Source organism: Anomalospiza imberbis, chromosome 3, assembly GCF_031753505.1.
Source record: "Anomalospiza imberbis isolate Cuckoo-Finch-1a 21T00152 chromosome 3, ASM3175350v1, whole genome shotgun sequence".
Lineage (NCBI taxonomy): Eukaryota > Metazoa > Chordata > Aves > Passeriformes > Viduidae > Anomalospiza > Anomalospiza imberbis.
Window position 1 is genome coordinate 70,121,263 of NC_089683.1, and position 24,651 is coordinate 70,145,913.

The 24,651-nt window shown below is 40.3% G+C and overlaps 1 protein-coding gene and 1 long non-coding RNA gene across 4 annotated transcripts in view; one reads left to right on the plus strand and one right to left on the minus strand.

Moving 5' to 3' along the window:
- Nucleotides 1-930: 930 nt before the first annotated feature.
- On the minus strand, nucleotides 931-3,947 carry LOC137471027 (uncharacterized). Its single transcript, XR_010997360.1, has 2 exons — nucleotides 3,280-3,947; nucleotides 931-2,445 (listed from the first exon to the last, which is right to left on the minus strand). It is a non-coding gene; the product is annotated as an uncharacterized lncRNA (long non-coding RNA).
- A 338-nt stretch (nucleotides 3,948-4,285) lies between these two features.
- LYST (lysosomal trafficking regulator) overlaps nucleotides 4,286-24,651 on the plus strand; it is a 77,340-nt gene continuing 56,974 nt past the window's right edge. For 2 of the 3 annotated variants that reach the window (XM_068185025.1, XM_068185026.1), the window contains exons 1-5: nucleotides 4,286-4,433; nucleotides 17,721-17,805; nucleotides 19,007-19,205; nucleotides 20,087-20,177; nucleotides 22,072-24,148. In XM_068185025.1, coding sequence (XP_068041126.1) covers nucleotides 19,014-19,205; nucleotides 20,087-20,177; nucleotides 22,072-24,148 — 2,360 coding nt within the window. In that variant the 5' untranslated portion in view covers nucleotides 4,286-4,433; nucleotides 17,721-17,805; nucleotides 19,007-19,013. Of the gene's footprint in view, nucleotides 4,434-17,720; nucleotides 17,806-19,006; nucleotides 19,206-20,086; nucleotides 20,178-22,071; nucleotides 24,149-24,651 lie in introns of those variants that run through there. The other variant, XM_068185027.1, reaches the window with a different exon arrangement.

A 24,651-nucleotide genomic window follows, 5' to 3' on the forward strand; every position in this document is an offset into this window, starting at 1 on the left:
CTCACTTCACTAAAGGCAATTTAAATCTAGTTCAACATACATTGCAACCAGTGATTTACCTCTGCTGTTTTCAAGTAAACTTTAAACTGGATTAATTCCTTCTAAATGGAAAAGCCAAGGTGAGTCAAAGTAAACTCACTGATTCAAAACTGATAATGCTAGTAATTTTTAATTATTTCGTCTAGATTAGACATTGAACAAATTTAGGGGTCATACAACGTCTTTCCACCACGCTATCTGGCTACCTCCTGTTCTGTTTTGGAAATGGGCCCTAGAACCATGAGTAAAAACATCCTAATATCAGAGTATGCTGACCAGGAATAACTGCAATGAAAAATCATGCATGACTGGAAATCAAATCCTGCCTGCAGTAGGCAAACACAAGGAAGGATTATAAACAACTAGGGAACACTTTCCACAACTCCTGTGCTTTAAGCCACTTACGGAAGCATTTAATTTCACCTTTGCTTTCTACCTACTAGGTAATGTTTTTCTTTTGTCTCTGGTCTTTCTATAGCACTGTACCTAAACATGAAGAATGCAAACATGAAGAGTGTTCGGCCTGTATTTCTTTGTCCTTGAATTCATTCAACAGCTTACTCTTCCAACATTGATCTAGAAGTGACTAGATAATCATAGACTGTTCCTCCCCATTATATAGATAGACCCACACTGACTAATATATTTTTAATGTTTTTTTAAACCACTCCTTGATTCCCTAAGTGCAAAACTGGTTTTGTATTTTATTCACTCTTTTGATTTTTTTAAAGTAGTATAGGAATAAAAGAGTAATGTGCTTCCTTGGGAAAACAGACTGTTACTCATTCCTTGCTGAAAGGCTGCTCATCTCAGCTGAAAAAAGATCCACAAACCACTCTGATTTAAGATCATGGTTAGGACATATCACATATTATATTAATTACTCAACAGTTTAATCATTATTTTCGTTATATCATTAAAACACAGACAAATTTTCCAAGACAGGTACATGCTCATTGGAAAGGAGAGAAAATGAGACTGTAAAGGTGGCTAACAAAATCTAGGTCTTACCTTACATTGCCTTTGCAAGGCTTTCAGCTGAAACCTTTATGATGAGAGTAGATGGATCTTTATTGAAAAATGTCTAGCGGGTACTTAAGAAATTCCAGGAATGGACAGTGGCTCACTGAACACTAAAATTTTGGAACCATTGATCTCAATCCACTCTCTGTGAACATTAGTACCACACATTGAAGAATGTGGGTACCAGTGTGATTTGTGCAGGTCTCAGTGCTGCGGACTTGTTCTATTGTTCAGAGAACAGTAGGGAAATATCACTTGTATTCTTGCTCCTTGTTTGTTTTCCATCTTACTATCATCTCCATTTATGCTGAAGAGAAGGAATTATAGTAGAAACCCAGGAAGAATGATGCTGAAGTGACATTCAGGTAGTGTTTGTAGGATAGAGGGAGTCATCAGTGAATCAATGATGCTGAGAAGAACCAGGCTTGATTTGAAGTTATTCTAGTATGAACTGGTGTCATTCTACTCACTTTCATGGAGGTGCTGCAAATTTATATTGATGTAAATGTATGCAGAATGCTTAATACTTTACTGAAAAATTCTGACTTGAAATTGAAGAGCAGGCATAGTGTTGCATCTGTGCAGGATCTTTAATTATTGTAATTATTAAAAAAAAATCTGCATGGCTGAAAGGTTGTACTTTGAAGCATTCAAGTGAGAAAAACATCATTCTGATAAAATCTTTAATTGCCCCTACTTATCTTTCGCAACAATATTTTTAGTCTAAGCAGTTTATAATAATTTTTTAACATACATGATAACCTTTCAGTGCAGCTCTACTTAGGCTATGGCATACTTCCCTTCTAAAGATTTTAGTAAATACCTTGTGAAGCTTCACTCAGATGTTTGTTTGTACATGATGGCCAATTCTCTCCTGAAAACTCCTATTTTCAGTAAAATTTATGCTACCAATCTGAAATGTTCATATTCTTTGCACTGTAAAATCTAATATTCCAAGGGTGAGTTGATGTGCTGTTGGCCATTGACTTCATTTTCATTGCTGCTGTCACAGTTTTGCTGTACAATTACACAAGGCAATGTACAGCCTGCTTAGCTTCACTGGTCTCCTTGAGAAACCGTAGATAATGTGCAAATGTCAAGCACTGTGTTTGTCCTGTCCTACATCCGCTTCTGAGGAAAACTGGGCAGCAGCAGAGGGAACAGCAAAGAGCCTTGGAGGTACTGGCAGGCAGGAGTTTTGTGGGAGAGGCCGATAGAAACCTCTGTCTTCAGGATGCTGTCAGCAGTGAGAAGGGACACATACATGCATTCATCGTCCGGCAACTGTAAGATCTGAAGGAAAGATAAAGTACTGGTATCTCTACTTTTCAGTAAACAGGAAGTCCTGGTTCAGAGGTAGAAGAGACTTCTCTTTCTTCTCAGCTGCAGGAAGCAGAGAGGATTTGTGTGAGCATTATTAGGGCAAGGACTTCCTGAGCCTGGGTTTGGGAATCTTGGCTCACTTTCCTCTCCAGTAGCTGCTGTGCCAGATGGGATGGGCTGGACTGAATCCTACCACATTCTCCAGGAGTTTAAAATAAACTGGCTTAAAAGTAGGATTTAATCTGCCTGAATTAGCAACTAACTGTCATCTAAACTCCAGGGCATCGATTGCAACACTTTTCCTCTAAGCTCTCTGTGGCCACTGAAGAGGCTTGGGTGCCTTTGAAAACCACTAATCTCTCTGAGCTTCTCAAGGGTGGGTACCTAAGCGGGGACATGGGGTGCCAGTGGGGCTCCCACACCTGTGGGAGCTCTGTGGCTGTGCATGTAACCTTGCTTAGCAGCAAAGCAGTGTCAGGCTCTCTTCCCTTCCTTCCTGTTCTATTGTGTTGTAATACTGGTGGCGCTTGCCTAGGACTGCTTTTCTTGAGGGATTTAAGCAACTTTTGAGTGCAGAAGTGTTGCCTAGGTGCTTAATTCCCAGAGAAAGGCACGGTTCTGGGGTCTGCACAGCTGGTCCTTGCAGGGAAGTTGCTGTTTGGAATAGAGATCTGTTTAGCCCAGTACCCATCTGACAGGGATAGCTTGCTCCCTGTCAATAAAGTGAACACAAACATGAACAAAAGCCAAAAGCAGGTGCTAAGGGAGAAAAATATGAAAGGTGGCCATAAGTAGATGCCAAGGGAAAAAGCACGAGAAGTAGGGTGTACAGGCAGACTGAAGTTTGTATTTTCAGGACATAACTGCTGTTACCTCGTGTGTATCTAAACTTACTGTGGCAGGTAGGTCCTGGGATCCTGCTGCTTGAAGCATTCCCAAGATCTGTCTCTGTCCATCCGTGTAATCCTTGCAGGCAGCCTGGCTTAAGTTTTACAAAGCCAATATGACACCAAGGTAGCCAGCAGGCCCTGGGATGATAAGCGAAATGCAATTACACAGTCCTCACCAGAAAAGGCAGCAAAGGTCAGGGAGTAGGAGGCCAATGCACCAGGGAGAGGCATACGGATGTGAGAAGGATACACTTGTGCACCCTCTGTATGTACATTTTTTCTGATTTCAAGAATCAGGATGGTGATGCCAAACCTAGGCATGCATGAATATATTAAGCATATTCTTATTAACATCACCTGTACCGTATTGCCCTCCCTTTCATAAAATTACTGCGGGCCCTGGCCGTGCAAGGTGAATTCCCGAAGCAGGCGAGAACAGTGACATGCAGTCAAGGCTCACTATTTATTTGCCTACGCAAACCTGTTCTGTCAGGGAGTTGATGGAACAGCATTCAGGGCAACCGTTTCTTCTAGGCATTCCAGCCAAATGCCAAAGCCCAGCTCCGCAGCCGGAAACCTGCTCCGAGAATGTACTCTGAGCAAACCCTCCGGAGCCCTTCGTGAACCAGCGCAGCGCTGCAGTGACAGCGGCTCGCAGTGACAGCGCCAGACGCCAGCGGGCGGATGGCCACGGCTACGTGACACGCATGTAAAGGGCGTTTTTAATGGTGACGTTAAAGCCGGGCAGGGTGGTGGCGGTGGAGTGAACCGGCTTAGGGGGGCACCTCCCGCCCGTTTGGCTCCCCAGCAGAAGCTGCGGGCCGGCCGGCTGTCCTGTGTGGCACTTGCCGGTCGCTGTCACGGCCCGACCACAGGAGCAGGGGGAGCCGGCAGTCCCAGGCTCGCCGCGGCACTTCCAGGGGAGCCCTTGGGCCGCCGGCCCGACTGGCCCGGCGGAACCGCGGCGGCGAGCGCCGGGCGGGCGGGAGGCGCGGGCGGGCGCGGGGCGGGGCGGGCGCTGCGTTGCCGGGGAGACGGGGGCGGGCGGCGCGGCGGGGCCGGGCAGGAACCTCCCGCCATGGGCTGCCGGGACGCTGTCAGCGGGATAAGAGTGGAGCGGGCGGCCGTGCGCGTCGGCTCTGGCGGGGAGAGGAGCGGGTAAGGGCGGGACGGGCACCGCCACCGCGGGGGACTCGCCTGGCGGCACGGCGTGGGAGGGCGCGCAGCACGGGCCCTGCCCGCGGGTTTCGGCGGGCCGAGGCCGGCAGCCGCGGCGCCGGGGCCGGCTGTCAGTGGCGCTGCCGCCGCTGTCGCCTGGAGATGCCGCTGGCGGCTCGGGGCAGCCCGGCGGCGGCGGCAGTAGTAGGCGGAAGGAGCCGCCGGAGGTGGCGCGGGCGGGGCCCGGCCCGCCCCGGGGCTCCCCGGCAGCGGCGGCCGCCGGCGGCAGGAGGGGCGCCACGGGCTCGAGCCCCGAGTGTTCCCGGGGCTGGCCGCGGGCGTTCGGCGGCCCAGAGCGGTCCCTGCTGACGTGAGGCCTCGGCCTTTGCCGAAAGGCGACGTTTAATAACCCGTGTGCGTGTCCAGACGTGCGTGCGGGCTCTCCCCCGCGCCCTCCCGTGTTACCGGGATGCTGTGCGGGTGAGTGATCGAGCACTGGAACAGATTGCCCAGCGAGGTTGTGCAGTCTCCCTCATTGGGGATGTTCAAGAACCGTCTGGACTCAATCCTGTGCCACGTGCTCTAGGATGACCCTGCTTGAGCAGGGAGCTTGGAGCAGATGCCCCACTGTGGTCCCTTCCAACCGGGACCCGTTCCGTGTGCGCTGCCTGCGGTGGGCAGCGCTATGCGAGGTGCTGGCGCAAAGCGCGAACACAAAGCCTTTGCTGTCAACGAGGCGTGTGTTGCAGATAAGGATTGAAGAAAAGCATATGAGGGCTGTGCACGGAAACGCGGTAACACTGGCGGCCGTGGAATATACAATAGTCGCGGCGTTTCAGCACCTGAACTGCCCTTTTTCAAAAACGTGCATCAAAATGGGTGGACAGAGGTGCGATGGAAACTCTTCTACATGTTCTTTGAGTGTGGGGAGAATGTTCAAAGATGCTTCTCCGAGAGAAAAGCAAAAATCAAAGAATAGGATATTGCTTGATATTACCAGAAGAACTAAAAAGATACGTTTTACTAACATCTGCGGTGAAGGGAGAAGGCAAGAAAAGCAAGCGCATCACTGGAAGTGAAAATAAAACTTCTTGTGTAAGAGAAAGCAGAGCAATTGAAGAAATTCAGAACGAATGTCAGATGACTGAATGTCATGGCCTAGGAGTTGGAAAAGCATCTAATGTAGTTATTTATGGGACTGGCTAAAGAAGAAAATCTGGATGGCAGACTTTTTTCTGCTTTTTTTTCTTCTTGCTTGTAGTGCCATGTGAATCAGTAAGACTTTGTTATAAGGATCTACAGGGAACTTGAAGTTAGTGACACAAGCTTGTGTACTGTTGCTGATGAGGTGGTGGGACAACTATCTGTTTTAGTCATACGTATCTTTATCTTGTAGTAGGTAGCAGAAAAGAGGTGTCTGGAGGAAGGCTCAGATATTGCTTGCTTGGACAAGAGACCATGCCTGCATAGAGGTTTTATCATAATGGAGCTACAGTGTGTTAAGGACTCAGGGAAATATTCCTTTTTGCCTGTATTGTAGGCTCCGAGACCAGTAGTGCAAAGGACAAGACATCCTCTCAGATGCTTTAGAAAATTTGTGGTTTACTGGCTCTGAGAGTTTCTGGTGGATTTTTTGAATCGAGTTAATGAAAAATAATACTGTTTTCATATACTATCATAGATAAGGAAAAAACCTCATCCTTTTCTAGGGGGTTTTAATTTAATTGTTCTTCCTTGTTGTCATTTGGACAGACTCTTGCAAGCTAAAAGCATATAACTTTCAATGCTTTACTTTAAAAATCAAAGTCAATTGCCAAAGCAAGTCAGTTTCACTTGGTTTATAAGGCTGCGTACAGATTTCTTAAGATGAGCTTTTTTGATGTCACTCACTTCCTGCCTTCCCTTTCTCCTTGCCCTGTGATTTTTTTAACCATATTCAAAGACAGTTTTCCATCAAAAATGTTTGAGTGTAAGAAGTTTTTCTGTGAGGTTAATAACCATTTCATTAAGATTCTCCTTTGATGCTTCTCTTGCTTCCTTCTTTCTTGTAGTCCCTGGTACATTTTTCATGTGTCACCACATCAGTTGTTAGTGCAGCTTAAGATAGTAGGGAAAGTCTGTGAGTACTTTGAACAATAGTATAGGATGTGTTGGAAAGTTAGACATGGGATATGTAAACACTGGAAAAGAGAAACTGCATTCTTAACACTTTCTGTAAGTCAGTCACTGTTTTCATATAGTTCTTTTTGTAGTTGAGCTCAAAGAGCATAAGCAACTACTGTGATTCTATGTACAAGCACTTCAGGAAGCTCAGCTCTATATTTCTACTGTCAGTGATTTCTGTAATAGACCATGGTGGTTTCTTATTAGTATGAAATTGTACACCCTTACAGCTGGTCATTTAATATTTCCTTTGTATTTGCAGAATTTTGCCATTGCCATGGTGGTCTCTTTTCAAATAAGAAAATATTGCCTATGGAGGAAATCTGAAGCAAAACTAGTTTTGATACTTTTCTTTTGAGGGCAGAAAAGAGCAAAGGGAATGTAGGGTGAAATGATTATTTTGTAAGAGGATTCTTCTGCGCCTGGAAGTGCTGTCCAGAACATGCCTGCTTGTCCTCTGTGGGTGAATTTCAGTTCTTTTCAGTGAACAGCTGTCCTTGACAAGACCACCCTAATACCTGTTTTATTCCTTTTCAGGAAATTGTCAGGCTTTGATGGGCTTCCTTAGATAAGAACTGTAGTAGCTATTGCATGAGTTATCGCTACTCCATCTTTTTTGCTGTGTTTGTTGGAAAATTGGATTATATTGTTAGAAAAGGATTGTAATGTGCAGTGGAGGGAGGCCTTTATGTATATATGCCTGGGGTTACTTTGTCTTTTGCTTTCTTTTCCAGTTCAGAGATGGTTGTGAGACTATAAAGTACTCTGGCAAATTATTGCTTGCTGAAGGTTCATGGGCCTTTAGATAGTATCAAGTAGTTGAGCTGGTGTCATCACAGCTGTTGGTTCCTGAGACAGCTCTGATCTGAGGATGGTACACCTGGGACAAGATCAGGTAGAAGAGACTTGAGGTTCTTTCTGTTGTGTGATTTGGACTGGTTTGTCTGAGCTTGCTAAGCTGATTGAGCAGCTTGTTACTGCTGAAGGAGGAAATCTCCCTCCTGTGGCCTTCCCTTCACTGACAGTGACAGCTGCCTGATCCCTCAATATGGCAATTCAACAACAACAAATCCAGCTGAAATAGCTAGTTTTCTGCAAAGCTGTTGGGGTGGGCCACATGAAGAAGGAGCTGGATGAGTGCAGTGCTGGAAATAAAAGGAAGAGAGGTATTGCTGGGGAAGAACAGAAGCACCTTCCTGCTAGTCATGTGTTGTCAGGTGGGCTGAGCTGTCTTGTATAACTCTACCCTAGCTGCATTTTGGGAGATGGGGGCTTTTACTGAGGTTCAGCAGTGTTTTGATTCAGCTGTCATGGTCTGTTGAGAAGAGCTAATAAAGCAGCATGGTATGCGCCAGATCAGGTTTTCTTTCCCTCTTTTTACATTCAGGTCTTGCATTTGATCATGGATCTCAGGGTCTTGGAAATTAGTGCAAGGTGAAGTCTTGCTTCCAGATGGAGCACTCTATGCAGAAGTGATACTGGAATGTGTGATGGGAAAGGAGAAGGCTATGTGTAAGTCTTGAGTTTCTTCTTGCTGTAAGCTGTTAGCTCTTTGATTCATGTTTGTAGCCTGGGGTCTGATTAAAATCTATTTTTATGGGAAGTCAGGTTTTTTGTACCAATTATTTAAGTGGAAGTGTGAGTCTTCTCAGTGTGATTTTTTTGGTAACTGTATTGTGTGAAGATACAGAATAAATCTGATGCTGAGTAAGAAAGCAAGATGGAAAAAACCCTGTGAAATTCCTTAGCTTATGTATGTTGGAAAGGGATAGGTGTGTAATACTGTCGTCCATGTGATGGTGAAGTCCTGGAATAGTGCTGTGTCTTGGTGTCTGTACGTGCTGGAATGTCTGTTGTATCTTTGTTTTGGATATTTCTCTAAAGTTCCCCTAGGTTTGTTTTTTTTTTCAGTCACTACTGCGCATTTAAGCTTCCTTCATATTCTGCACCTCATGGATTTTGCGATTTTGGTGTGTTACAAAGGAGCCAGGGCATCTGTTCTTCTGCTTCTCTGTCTTCTGTTTGTTAGTCAGCTTCTTCCCCATAAGTAAGTCCATAGTGCCTGCTCTTACTGTGGGTGAGGTTTTGCAGTAACCATGCTGTGGGAAGCACTGAAAGAGTTGTCTTCTGCACTTCTCAGCTTGTGTAGCTTCCTGCAGGCATCTGGGGCTTGCCCTGTGACACTTGGGTTTGTATGGGGCTGTTGAGCCGTGTGGTGCTGAGGCACTGTGGGAATTACTCTCACTTACATTGTGAAAGAGCTTTTCTGCACTTCCTGGATAATTTAAAAGGTGGGAAGTGGAAGGCAAGTCATGAATAGTGGTTTATGAAAGATGGTGGAAGACTTGTGCCTGTTAGACTGTGTCTGTCAGATGCTTGCTCAACCACTCCGACAATCTCAGCTAATTCTCATGTTTATGAATTCTTTGTTCTCTTTTCCTGCATCTGAAAGTTGAGCTCCTTGGCTTCAGTTAGAAGTTATCACCGTGCTCCATGGAGAAGTATGGGAGCATGAAGTTCTAACTAACTGTGAGGTGGGAGGAGGGAGTTTCTGATTTTTTCAGCTTTTGACAGTAGAGAAAAACCTTTCTGTTCTCCAAAGAGAAAATTGGAAAGATGAAATGTTAGGGCAATTACTGTCAGGTATTGCCAAATGCAAGGATTTGTTGGAATTATTAAAACTGATGTTAACTTCTGTGCAGTTTTATTTCAGCAAACACTCAACATCATCTATTCTTCTGTAGTATTGTGGAGGCATTTACCAGAGATTTATGTTATTTGGAGGAATAAATGACAAAAAAAAATGTAACTAGATCTGTTAACTTCAATAAGCTACTGATTTGATAGACCTTAGTGTATCAACTAAAAGATGCGGAAAGAGTAACGGAAACAGCAGTCTGAAGGAATGAATAGCTCTCAATGCCTCAATTCTGGAAAAATGTGAATTAGTAAGGAAAATATTTAAGATTTAGAGCAAGAAATATTCCTGATAGTTTATAATTCTGTTGCAGGATCTGATAAAAATCCAACAATATAATTATTGTTAAAAGATTTCAAAAGCTGACCTCTGTCCAGTTTTGATTCACCAGTTTAAACAGACACTGACATAGTCTTAAAATTAACCAAAGCAGTGCTAGTCTTTCTGTTGGAAGGCAAGAGAGTTTAACAGTCCTAGTTTCCAAGAATTGAGATCAAATGTTATGATTTGCTGTAGAGAAAACAAAGCAAAATCCCTCCAGTGTAAAACTGTGTGCTACGTGATTATTATAATTTTTCTTTGTATTACTTGCATCTTTCAATGATACAGGAAGATTTGAGTCAGTGAGAAATGTGTAGTTTCATTTTTTATTTGCATGTTTCAGTTAAGGAGAGATCAAAGGAAAGCGGAAAACTTCCTTCGTGTGTCTGAATATCTAGCGGAAATGCTGGGTGGGGGGATGTGTGGGAATATTTTCCTTTCCAGAAGGTACACCTAATTCCAGGACTATTTTTAGAAGCCTAAATTACATCAGTTACAAAGCCAGTTTGATTATTGGAGTCCTGCTAAGTCGTTAGCATTTGCAGCAAAAATTATCACATGATGTTTGCTTACTGAAAATGCTACTTGGCTCCATATGCACCTTCATCTGGCATACTTTGAGCATCTCAGTAGTGTGAAATCTTTCTACCAAAGTATTCATGAGTGATACACATTTTTAATTGGGGACTTCCTAGTTTGGCACTATTTTTTTCTTTGCATTGTGGATGGATTAAAGGTTTACTCTGGTGATTCAGCATTTTGTGAAATGCTTGCCTATCTAATAATAGGTATACCAGGAAACATCATATTTTTGGTCACTATTATATGTAGTAAAGTGTAGTTATTAATTATAACTTGTGTTGGAGTCTCTAGTCCTTGACTAATTTGGAGTGCTGTTTAAACTTCAAAAATAAGTTAAAAATCCTAGCTGTTCCTTATTTGCATTCCCATTGGAGAAAAGCTACATTAAGTGAGATGATGTGAGTCGTTTTGTCTGTAGTTGTCTGGAATGTTGACTGGGTTGTCTGGGTCCAGTTCAGTGCATGAGGGGCAGGTGGATCAAATGCCTCTTTGTTGTAAAGGCTGGAAGAAATACAGGGTCTGCTTCCCTAACACCACTGAAGCTGTTTTCACTTTGTAAAGAAGCTGGCATACTAAGCTTAACAGGAATAGCAGTGTATGTCACTCTCAGATATTTGGGTAGCTTTTTAAATTGCCATTTTTAGAAGTGTTTACCTGCTGTTTTGTCTGCATCTGACAGCTAATAGAAAATACCAACTTCACTGATCAGTTTTAAAGCTTCAGACGTGTAACTAGGCTTAAGACCTTTAATGGCTTTTTTAAAAAAAAACCTCTGATAATTGATCTTCCCCTCTTATTTAATTGGTCTTAGTGGATACTTTAGTCACAATGTCAAAACTTATCTTAAGCACTTTGTAATTTTAATCCTCTCACTACTAAGCTTTCATTTAGGATAGCCTTTACTCATTCATATTGCTTCAACAACAGTGCCTCAAACACTCAAGAGTGCTCAAATCTTCTCTTTCTCCAAGCATGGGTGCAATCCAAGTGTGTAAGATTATAAGTTACAAAAAGATTTGTATGTACTCTAGATCACGACTTGAGCAGACATTTGTTGTTCAAAATGCAGGGTGGTCTGCGTACTTGTAATGTGGCCCCAGCTATAGTCACAGAGGCCACCCTATCTCCAGTAGTGTGGATTAATGTAAGAGCATATCACAGAGTCTGCCTGGTCATGCAGGGCTGGTCTCCGTGGGCTCAGTACTGGAGACAGTGGCACTGAACTTCTGACCTACCTGCTGTGGTAGACTGCTGCTTTCCTTGCAGTTTGCAGAGTCTGTGGAAGTTAGTCTTGATCTTTCGATTTAGTTGTTACTGTGCAGCCATGACTGTTAAGGCTTTCTTGTAGTCTGGTCTGCAGTTAAAGTATGGAAGAAGGTATTTAGAAGTATTACTTGTATATATTTTAATTTAGGGAAGAACTTGTTAGCACTCTGACTAATGTTCAGAACAAGGCTTACTTAGGAGTAATGCCTTGCTACTGCCAAATGTTTTACAGATGATCTTTATCCTTCATTTTTCATTTGTAAGAACTTACTGGTCTTTCATAGATTCCACCTTGTGGTGAAATATTTGTCAGTTCCTTCCTTTAGTACCATGTGTTTGCAGAGGTGTTAGCCTCTGACACTATAGATAAGATCTGAAAGAGATCCTAGTCTTCAAGCCTGATAACAAAGCTTGACACCAGCATTTTCATGGTATTGGTAGCAGCATTGTATTCTTCAGTGCTTTTTAGCTGATGTCCATGATAGCAGGCATATTGGGTTTTGACAGAGTTAGTGCTGCAGTTATTATCTTTGATGTCCCCCAGCTCTGCCCTTGCCTCTTGTAAGGAATGCTTAATCTCCATGCCTGTATGCAGTGGTCTGAAATATGAAAATTTTAAATGAACTGGAATGTATTTAATTTGGTAACAACTATGTTGTAGTTAATGACTTTGGATAGTAGAAGACCACAATCTTGGCATAAACTTGAGTATAGCGTATGTACAGGGCTAATGTCTAACTTGAGTGTAGGTGGTTGTTTGAGAGCCTGTCTTTCATTAGTGTTGTACTTTTTTTCTTGTTAGATGAATCATCTCATTTTTTTCCTTGATTTCAGGCTTGACAAGAATGTATTCACAGGTGTTTCATATTGTTTGATGACTAAATAAAATTCCACATGGAGTTGAGAAGCTGTCTCAGAGCACTTGTCTGATATGCAGCTAGCCTGTGGGATTCTTTGCCATTAGCTCTGTCTCAGTGGTATTTCCCCCTGACTCAAAAGGAGGAAATTACTGATAATCTGTTAACTTGTAAAGGAATACTGTTCTTCATAACTCAAGGCAGCACCTGAGAACCTGCTGAATTATAGCAAGAAAAAATGTCCCAAGATGACATTTTGGAAACTGTTGAACAGAAAAACATGATCTAGGGGGTGTGTATTGTTGTATGTAAATAAGAATAATGTATACATGTTAATCTGAGATACCTCTGAGTTATGTTTCTATCATTTAAAGCTGGTTTCACCAATAGTTATGCTAGACAAGTGAAATTCTTGAAACATTACTTCTTGAAACAGTTATGTTAGTGGGAGCAGACATGAACACTCACGGGTCAGAATATATGGCAAGAAGCTGATTAAACACTAGCAAATACATTATAGGTTATGTTTTGAAAGAATACATTGACCAAGTTTTGGAAGTGTAGTCTGAAACCATCTTTGTGCCCAAAGACATCACTCATGAGTTTGATGTCAAAAAAGTCTGAGGCCTGAAAATCCATGAGGAATTATAATTTGTAAGTAAGCAAGGGTTTGGCTTTTTCTTTCTTATGTCACTGTGTGGCACACCACAGGTCTGGGTCTTGATCAGAATGATGACAGCTCTGAAACTGTTTCTGAGAAGGTGACCTGCCTGCACCTGCTGCAATGCCTTTGCGTATTTCAGAGTGTCTGAACCCTTGGGTATGTTTGCTGACTTGATTTTATAAATATATATATGACAGGTATTTTGGAAAGCACCCATTTCTTTTATTTGAACAAACCTGGCTTATTACTTGTCTAATCTCATTTGATTTTTTCCCTTGGCATTCTTATTCTACACGGGGAATGGCTAGTTTAGCCATCACGTCAGCGTTCCCTAACCATACACAGTATGAAAATGCGTATTTTTATTTCTTTAAGGACTGGTTTTTTTCAGTAAGCACAGATAATTTCTTTAAATCTTTTTTTTTCAGTGTAAGATAGAATGCTTGCACATCCACAAAAGGTAGAAATTTTCTAATTCTCTGGTTGTATAAGCATTGAGCTTCATGAATTAAATTTTTAATACCATGGCACTAGAACACAAGTAAACAAGATACTTATGGAAGGTTTAAAATACTTGGAGAAGCAGGACTCTCAAACTTCAGGTATTGCAAGACAAACATCTCTCTTACGTGAGATGGGTGTTGATACATAAAGTGGCAATATTAAGATTATACAGACATAAACACACTTGTGTGTTCTGAAACATCATTATTCTGATAGTCTCACCATACTTTTGAGGGTTCATTAAAATAATACTTGTTTACTGTCTTGTGTACTTGACATACTTCCCTGGCTTGTTAAAAGGACAGTGCATGTGTTATTTATCCAAACATACCAAGCATTTTTGGTTTTCACCTTTTTCTTTGCTCTGGGGGAGAGACTCCGAATAACTTGTTCAGAAATAGTATTGACCTAGTGAATTATGTGTAAGGCTTAAAGCTGGTTACTGAACTCCTTGATGGTAGCAAGGACTTGGTCAGAAATAGCACTGTGCCAAAAAAATTGACAGCTACCTGCAGCCTTATAATAAATTCTGTATATTAAGAGGTTGTTTTTTCATGTGCAATGTCATGGTTGGAGCAGCACTGCCTTAGTATGTAATAGGTTTTCTGCTTCTGTAACCACAAAGAGTTAATAAATAATTGCGGAGGACAGAGCAGAAAGTGGTTGAAAATATTAAGCAGGAAGTCTTCTGTGGAGCTGGAGTGTTGCCTGTTATGTCTGTTTTGAGAATGAATCAAACTTAAAAGGTCTTGGTTTTGCTCTTATTTGCTCATGTTTTTGACCGAGTTGTTGGATGGTTAGCAAATGCTTGCTGTGTTTTGTAAGCTGCTCTTTTGGCTGATTGCCGTGCATCAGTAATGCAGAATATCAAAGTGTCTCAGGCTTTCTGAGATGCTCTGCTTAAACTGCAGGTTCCTGTTTGCTTTCTGTGTGTTGCTCCTGCTGCGTAACCTATTTTGGCAATGTCAGCTGAGTATTTCTTTCCATCCTGTGTAAAGTGTTGAGTCACACCAAAAGAACAGAAAAGGAAGAATGCTGATTTCGGTGATGCATTACTTTGAACCTTCACTTGCATTTTCCCACCACGTACAGTTTTCAAGGCAGCACTGTACTTCCCATTTTATTCCAGGCCACACTAGATATGTGTTACTCTGTTGCATGCCCTCATGCACTTTCTTTTCCTCCCCAGTTTGCACAGAGGATTTCATTCTTAGTCTAATTGTTAGTGATTTTCTTTAACCAGACAATCAAAATTGCTGTCTACTACTAACAAGCTAAACTTAATTTCTGCAAGAACCCTGACAATCTTTGCTACAATAGCAGAAGCCTCTTGTGGAGTGTCTTAGTAACATGATGATGCTCTTCATTATGTATGTGTCCTCTGCTAACAGAAGCTTGAGCTTAAGTTGAAAGTTTAACCACTGACTAAATCTTACTAAATAATGATAGCTATATAAATGTTAAAATCCTTGAAAAGCTAACAAGCACGCTCTCCAGAGCATAAACATTAGGTACTAGCAATGAGGCTGGAATAAGCATTTGCTATTTGAAGTGAATACTGTATAAACTAAATGTAGTGTTTGTTGGCCAGAGGTTACTTGTGTGTGTGTGTTGTGTGTATATATATATATATATGTATATATATGTATATATATATGTGTATATATATATGTATATATATATGCACTTTATTCTAGAGAATGGGTGAAAAGGCTACAAGGTTTGAACTGGAGGCCAGAAAAAACTTGATTGCACAATGTCTTATAGAAACTAAGGGTTTTTTCAAAGCATTGGTTTTAATAGCTGCTGAAAAAGCAACTTCATTGCAATCTGTACTTTAAAGGACTTGTGGCCATGCCATGCCTGGCAATGTTTCTCTTACCCGAAACAGAAAACTAGGGAAGGTAAATAAATGAACAACTTCCTATAGCTGTATGTTACCTAGTTCTCTTTTACTCCTGCTATAGCTGTTGGGCAACAGTTTCTGAAAGTAATAAACTAGTATTATGGGCTTTTGAATTAGTACTATATTTTATTATGATGCTGCTGTTTACTGGACATTCCAGGCCTTTCTGGGCAACGTATTGTTGAAAACATAACTAAGGAAAAGGCCCAGTTCACTTCAGTATACAGAGTACTAGTTCTGACTCTGGGCTTTTGTTGCATTTTCTTCTTTCCACAAAATCTACTGTCGTTAGAGATAACATCTAATAATTAACACAATGAAAATTTAGTATGTTAATGATTCAGTATTCAAGATTGCTAAATTTGTCTCAGTTTCATCCTTGTAAGGACAATTTTGATTTTTTTCTTTCAAAGTCCAGTGAAGTACAAGACAGTCTTACACTTTAAGATGCTCAGTTGATTAGAAACTTCATAAAAATGAAAAGAAGTTCAGAAAATACAATTTTCAGGTGCAAGAAATTGATTTCTACCACACCAGTAAATACGAAATAACTCCCTTGAGAGGTGAGGCCGAAAGGGCCCAGAAGGCAGACATGATACAGGCTGAATTATGAGCATGATGCAAAAATAGGCATGAAAAGGGCAGGAGAATATCAGATTATTTATAGTTAAGTGGGCTTTTTTTTTAACTTGTGGGTTTTTTCCTTGTATAAATAAATACTATGTAGTAGAGGTTTTTTTATAGAACATGGCAGTCATATTCTTCTAGCAAATGAAATGGCTCTTTTTTTTTTTTTTTTTTTTTTTTTTTTTTTTTTTTTTTTAGAGCTGGCTATGTGAAGCCCTCACATATAGTATATTTTGGAACTGTAGAACTGTTAATGTCTCATTGGCACTGTGTACAATGTTCTAATAGGTTTCTTTCTGCTCTCATACAGCTTAGTTAGGTTTTATCATGATCTGCTTCCAAAGATATGTTTGTGCTGTCAGTCTGTTTCAAAACTTCATTGCAGAAAAAGAAATAGGTACAACTCAGGACTAGCTAGGACTTGTTGAAACAAGTCCTAGAAGAAATGCCCCATTATCCAGCATGGTATCTCTTTACAATTTTTTTTTCTGCACTGTAGAGTCAGGGTATATTCATTCCTTACCCATTCTATATTAAATCATTGTGTTAAGTATATATACCTAATGTCTTTTTGTGCTAATGGCAACAAAATTGTACTTTATCTTGCTACTGATACTGGGAATCCACCCGTTTGATAGAATATGGCAATGTATGTTAAATCCTTGAAACCAGGCAAGCAGTGAAGAAAACCTGGAGACTGAAGCTTCAGCTGGAAGGACACAAAAACATGATGGAGTACTTATCTCTACATTTGTTACTCTGGTGCAACTGCAAAACCACTAGCTGCTTAAACTATTCTATTTCAATAAATTGTGACAATCAGCTGAATGTGTAAGTTAGTTTTTGTGAGGCTATGCATGAAACATGTTTCCTAGTGGTCAAAGGGAGGCCAATTATTAGGTGCTTGCCTGGGTAACCTATAGTGTTTGTCTCTTTCCTTAAGGAAGTCTGTCATGTAATGTCAGTGCTCATCATAACATTAAGCTGAAATTTTTACTTACTTGCAATCTGAGAATACTAAACCAATTAGTGTTTTCCTTTCCTTTTTTTTTCCTGTCCCCATCTGTGTTTTGTTTTTCTCATAATTAACTGTGGATGTAATAAATGTCTTTTGAGTGCTTACATAGGGACCTTTAGTAGCTTAATGTTTTTGAGGCTTTTCTTGGTTATTACCTTTTGCATTCCCAGTGATAAATTTTCAGTTGATGAGTTTCCCACTGACAAATCTTCAATTTTTATTAACTACATCTTCCCCAGTGCTTAGTGTAATAGAGAATTGGTATTCTGTCAGGATACACTAGGACAGATTTAGGATGCATTTACATCAACACCGGACTGCATAATTGTTCTCCTATCCCTCACTTGTACCTGGAGCTGCAAGTTTTTCTAATATTATATATGCAGGTAATGATCACTAAAACCTCCTACTGTTTCTGGAGGGAATTATTTAAACCTGTGTACCTGGCTCATTTTGCATTCAACAGACTGGTGGATTTTATTATAATAACTTCTCTCATATATGCCAATTATTTTCTCTGTAATAGGATTTCAGTTGTGCACAATCTTAAGCTGAAAGTCAAAACCAGGGCTTTAAAGCTCAAAAAACCCTCAAGGACTCTTCCTAAAGTTCAAATAGCTGTCATAAAATAACTTTTAAAAAATCATACTAACCATGATATTTTTCTGTCTTTAAAAACAGGTGAACCAAGAGTGATATTTCCAGAATATATTTGCTTGTTTTTCCAGATAGGAGATAAATGTGTTAAGCTGGCAAACTGATTCTGGTAAGAATTTTTTCGCTACGTCTGCAGTGAATGTCATATGTATAAATGTTTGCAGTTTTGCTACTAGAAGGAGCTTTCTGTACCTGTAGTGCAAACAAACTTGCCTTTACTTCCAAGGTCTTATTTTTACCTAATAACTACATATTAATCCATCTGTTATATTTAAATGTTACATTGAAAATTATTTGGCCTTTTTTTTGTTTGCACATACTGTGCTTGGATATGATGAAAGTATTTGACTTTTGAAGCTTTTACTGCAGCTGTTTATACAGAAATAGAAGGAGTTAAATGTGCTGTAGCACTCATTAAGTGATGTTTATGTGGATTGAATGATCTTGTTTCCATAGCTGCCATCACTGATTGTTTTTGCTTTGCTTTCTTCTGTGACTCTCTTGAGAGTTTTCTACAGCTGAGTCTTGTGTTTTTTGTCTTGTTTGAGTTAAATGTTTCTCCATGTACTAGTGCTGAGCATCCAAAGCAAAATTAATCAGTCTGGGAAGCAGAACCAATATTTTTGGTATTTCCTCCTGAACAGTGGCAGCAGAATTGTCGCTTGAATTAAGCACAGACTAGTAGCGACTGCTACCCCCTCAGTTGTGCCAGAAGGAATACACGGTCTGGTTTAGTTGTAAATCTAAAGCATCGTACTTTTGCAACTCCCAAAATTATCTGAACTCAGTAATTTTTTTCTTTTCCACTTGAAACAATCTGCACACTGTTGGAATACATAACACGGTATGGTTCAAATAAGTTATTAAATAATAGGATTTCTGTACAATGTTGTGTAAGTGTTATGTGTTTTGCCCTTATGCTTCAAGTCAAATACCTTTCAGTAGCAGACAAATGTTGAAGCTTGCATTTAGGTTACAAAGAAAAGCTGGAACAATGTCATTAACTTCCATTTATGCAGTGGGAGGGAATGCTCTGTTGCAGGCTTTTACTTTTTAGGTTTATGGAATCAGTGTTTGGGGTCCTGGGCTGTTAGCTAAAATTTCACTGAAATTCTCTTAAGTTTGTTCTTTTTTTTCCCTTCTACCCTACATGGGTATATTGATTCCTTAGTTCAGCAGACACTGTCTTTTGGAGGGGGTGAGATACAGGGAAGAATCTTTCTGTATCTTTTCCTTCTTCCCCCCAGTCTTTTGTCTATAGGAATGCATTTTCTGATGGAGTTAATTTCTGTCCCTTCCTCTACTTACAGCTCAGACATGAGCAGTGCCAGTAACTCACTGGCACGGGAATTCTTGACTGATGTCAACAGACTGTGCAATGCAGTGGTACAGAGGACAGAAGCCAAGGAGGATGAAGAAGAAGAAACTCATATGGCAGCATTGGGACAATACTTAGTTCAAGGCCGTGGGTTTATTTTGCTTACCACTCTGAACTCAATAATCGATCAGGTAATAGCTTTTCTTAAGGGGTTATAGTTTTTGTATTGAGCTTTGACTGTGTGGATTTGTCTGGCTCATGTTGATTGCTCTTGGTACTGGTTTTCTTTCCTTTTTGTGGAGAGTGCATGAGTTAATTGGGAAGACTAGAAATTCAAAAAGATGTGTTGTAGTTGCAGTCTGTCCTTCAGCAGGAGCAGAAAATGGAAAATTAGAAAATCATAGACCTGTTTGCCCGCTCATATTTGACTGAGGCATGTGTGAAGCTCAAGTGCAGTAGCTGGGTAGAAAGAGACTTCAGCTGCATGTCCCAGAATCATGTAAAGTGCCAAAATGCTTGAGTCAACTTTTTGTGTTTGAAAGTTATTGTTCTTTAGGGCCAAAACCATTCTGATAGTGCAACAAAGCATCCCATAAAAAATTGTGTTTGAATTCTGTGCTTCCTACAGTTCTTCCCTGCACTGAAGTTCTTAGTATGCAGGTGTTAGAATCTCAGCAGGAATGGAGGTTTTTTAGTGGTTATTCTGTGGTTTTGATTTTTTTTTTTTTTTTTTTTTGCTGCTATATTTTTGGAACAAAGTTTCATGTTGACTTTTTAAAATCATTGTTTTGTGCTTTTGACTTTTCTAGTTTTCTTTTTTGAGTAATTCTTTCTAGTCAAGGTGGATTAGAAGAGCTTTGTATAGAAACAGTTTAGAGGTGTAATAAATATCTTGGATGCTTTCTGATTGGCTCTAGTTAATGATTATAGCCCTGTTTGTAGTTTGGTCATTTTTTCAGTGCTTAAAACAGCAGAAAGGCATAGGAACTGAGTGCTGAATAGCTTGGTAAAATAAAGAAGGTTAAGCTATTTTTTAAAAGTACAAGATTTTTTTATTTTGTTCCTAACACAGGAGCTGACATGTCGAGAAGAACTTCTGACCCTCCTCCTGTCCCTTCTGCCATTGGTGTGGAAAATCCCTGTCCAGGAAGAAAAAGCAATAGGTATATTTTATCATTTTCAGTATTAAGCACATAAAATAAGTGATTTTTGTTTTACTACAGAGCTGAGGACTCTGTGCTAAAGAGTAGTTCATTGTAGCACATATCCTTTAACATGAAACGAAGACATGGATTCTGCACAGAATTTAAATTTTAAAAATGCAAAAGAATTGTGCAGAGAAGGTAAAGGCTTCTTTTAGTGTGAAAGACATTGCTTTTGTTGCAGTGTAAAAACTGAACAAGGAAATGGCAGTAATCTGAGTCAGATTTTTCTGCTTCATTTTGGGCTCTTATATTTGTCTGATGCATTCTTTTCCCTCCCAGAGGGTAAAACAAAGAGAGTTAAGTAATGAAATTACCTGACTGTTTGAGAGAGTTTCTAAGGATTCACACCCGGAACTCTTCCAGGGCTTTTTTTTGCTATTTGCAACTCCTCCAAATTGAAGGCTTTTGTTAATGTTTGTGGACTTAGAGTCTTTAAAGGGCCAATTTCATAGAGCTTTTATATAATAAGCTTTCCTGCTTGCCCAGATGCATCATTCTTTCATGCTTCTGTAAGCATGATGGAATTAAAGAAATGTTTTGGTTATTTTGTGACAGCTTAGTGGGTTTTCCAGGGTTCATTTAAAAGGCTGTTGTGAAAATAGGTTTTAGGATGTTGTGATTTATACACTACATAATGCACAGCTTTTACTTCTACAAATTACCCTCTCTGAGTACTGAAAGAGCAAGCATGATGCATCCAGTTGTGCACTAAGTAGTCAGGTTTTTTCATGGACTGAAGTAAGTTCCTGTATTAGGTAGCTTTCTTCTTTCAGTGCAGGTAATATCCTTTGTTTGATAAAGTACTCCTGATTAATTACCTGCCTTCAAAGCAGATTGTGTTTCTTCCTTAAGTATCACAACAGTGACTTTTTAAACAGCATGGCACAGTTGTGCTTGTACATGGAAGCATCTGTTCTTTCAGCTTAAATAATGTTTATAGCTGTTATGTGGGCTTCTGGGGGCTTTGTGGGGATGGGGGCTGTTGTTGTTAACTATGACATTTTTCTGAATAATGAATGTATGGGGTAGAGGATACTTGCAGTTGTTTCATGGTAGTTATTTTACTGCCCAAGGCATCCAGTTACAAGTCTGTCACATCTTAAAAGTAACAAGGGACTTAATCCAAGAACATGCAGAGTTGTTTCTCTGCCTGCTTTTTTGATAGTTTAATTGGAGTTTACTGATAAAAATGAAGCAGTAGTACTTCTGTTTTCCTTTCTGTCTCCCTTTTGTCCCTGACTATTTTAAAATCCCCTACTTTTATTTCTGCTGCATGTGTTTGGAATAATTAATGCTGAAGTAAAAAGACTGAGGTCTGTATACTTGAAGATTTGCACTGATAATAAGTAGAGAAATTTATTTTTTCTATTACCACTAGTACACTGGTGATGTCCTCAGGCATGCTAAGAGGACTGTGAGCTAACACACCCAGCTGAGTTGCAAAAAGTGACAATGGAGCATCAAGTTAAAAAGACCTTTCTCCCTCCCTTTAATTTGCTTACCAAAAAGTCCTTTCACCTCCCTTAATGACATATTTTTTTTCGAGAATGGTTTTTTGAGAATAGTTGTGCCAACAAAAAGTTTTAGGAAAACTTTTAGTACACTTTTGTTTAACCCTAAATAGAAAATGAAATAATTTGTCTGGGCTTTAAAAATAGCCAGTATGGCCCCTAAACATCAGTTGTTGCTGCCTGTTTTATGCTGAAAATGTCTGACACAGGTGCATGCAAAACCATGACCTATTAAGATACAAATTTGCTGTGTATTTTAAATCTGGAAGTATTTAACTATAAAAATAGCAAAAATGCTTTACATATTCTAATGTTCCTTTGTTATCTTTTTATTTCAACAGATTTTAGTATACCCTTTGCAGTAGACATACACCTGACCAAAGAGAATAATACAAGTTCTGTGAAATCTACTCAGGAAAAACTAAACTTAGATGGAAGTGCTCATTCATCTCTTCAGACCTCTGTAAAACTCAATCTTCGATCTCGAAAAAGTGGCCGTCTCCGCAAAACCACCCACCGCTACTCTGTGCGGGATGCGAGGAGGTCCCAGCTGTCCACTTCAGACTCTGAAGGCAATTCTGATGAAAAGACTGCTGTAATAACAAAACACAGACGCACCCAGATACTGCAGCCCTTTTTAACCTCTTCTGTTAGGGACAGCTACCCTGGAGGTAGAAGTGATTGCCAACCTCCTGAAGTGGTACCAGGTTCTAATACCGATGCCCCTAATCTAGAAGGTTCAAGCAGAGTTATTCCAGCACATGAGATTTTGAATGAGCCAGCTGCAAGAATGTCTGAGAGCAACATGAATAACTCTCCTTTTGACTTATGCCATGTCTTATTGTCTCTCCTAGAGAAAGTGTGCAAATGTGATATTACTTTGAATCACAGCTCTGCTCTTTCAGCGAGTGTTGTGCCCACATTGACAGAGTTCTTATCAGGATTTGGGGACTCCTGCAATGTAAGTCGTAACACAGAAAATGAAGTAGTTTCTGCAGGGTGGACGGAAGAACCTGTGGCTTTGATCCAAAGGATGCTTTTTCGAACAGTTCTACATCTTATGTCTTTAGACATCAGCAATACAGAAACAATGCCTGACAATTTACGAAGAAATTTAACAGACTTACTTAAAGCAGCATTAAAAATCAGAATTTGCTTGGAAAAGCAACCTGGTCCTTTTGCTGCAGGATACAAGAAAACAGTAGAGCAGCTGTTTCAGGATGACTATATATTTTCTAGATACCGTCACAGAGCCTTGCTTCTACCTGAGGTTATAGAAGGGGTCTTGCAGATTTTGATCTGCTGCCTACAAAGTGCAGCCTCCAATCCACTCTACTTTAGCCAAGCTATAGATCTGGTTCATGAGTTCATACAGCAGCAGGGATTTAAGCTGTTTGAAGTAACAGTGCTTCAAATGGAATGGCTGTGTATGAAGAATGAGGGAGTACCTGGGGAAGCCTCAGAGCATCTGAAAGCCCTGATCAACAGCATCATGAAAATAATCAGCACTGTCAAAAAAGTGAAATCGGAGCAGCTCCATCAATCAATGTGTACAAGAAAGCGGCACAGACGATGTGAGTACTCTCACTTCATGAATCACCACAGAGATCTCTCTGGGCTCTCTGTATCTGCTTTTAAAAACCAAGCTTCCAAAAACCCTTTTGAAACTGCTGATGGAGAAGTTGATTATCCTGAGAGATGCTGTTGCATTGCTGTTTGTGCACACCAGTGTTTGCACTTGTTGCAGCAAGTTTCTTTGAGCAGTACCTGTGCGGAGATTCTCTCAGGTGTACATAATGTAGGAATATGTTGTTGTATGGATCCAAAGTCTGTGATTGTCCCATTACTCCATGCTTCCAAGTTGCCAATATTAAAAAATTTTCAACAGCACATACTGAACATCCTTAACAAATTTATATTGGATCAGCTGGGGGGAGCAGAAGTCTCTCCAAAAATAATACAGTCATCATGCAATATATGTACTGTTGACTGTGATCAGCTCGCTCAGCTGGAAGATGCCTTGCAGGTCAACTCCAGTGATGCCAGTCCCGCATCTAGTTCCTCTTGCAGAGTTCAGGGAATTCTGCCTAGCACTGGATCTGAAGATATGTTGTTGAGATGGCATGCACTGGAGGCTTATCAGGACATCATTTTTGATGAAGACAAACTACGTGGTGCACAGATCGCAAGCCATATTTGCCACTTAATTCAAAAGGGAAATGTAGTGGTCCAATGGAAGCTGTATAACTGTATCTATAATCCCGTGCTTCAGAGAGGAGTTGAGCTAGCTTGCCATGCTCAACAGCAACTTGGACTAAGTACAGCTGATAAACTCACGTGCAGTTACCATAGCCAGGATTTGCCTTCTGAAGTGCTTCAGGTTTATTTGCAGATGCTCCCTCTGTTGCTAAAATCCAGGTTGGTTGATTTTCTGTTTATTATTGGGAAAAGTGCTAATTAGGTACAGAGCTTTGTATGTTTGTTACTGATCAGAATGTAAGTTTTATTTGGACTCTAGGTGTTGTTTGGCTGTTGCAGGTGGCAACAAGATAAATGCTTGAGTAACAGGATACACCTCTAGATTCATAAACTATAGGAAGCGAGGGCTTTCTACTCATGAATTATGGTCTTTAACAAGCCAAACTGTGTAGGAACAAATAAAATCTTTGTCCAGTGTGACATGCTCTCTGCCTCCTCATTCTTTGTTCTAAAATTAGTCAGGAATGTTAAACAGATTGATATGTCATTTTTCTGTGGGAATTAGAATACACAGTTTTCCAATGTGTTTCCTTTTTCCTTCTAGAATGGTCACTATAAAAACCACCTTTCAAAAATAAGGCTTGATGTTTACTTTTCCTGTAATAACTGTTTTTTAACTTACAAAATCCTGTTCATTTAAAAATAGTTTAAGAACAGAAACT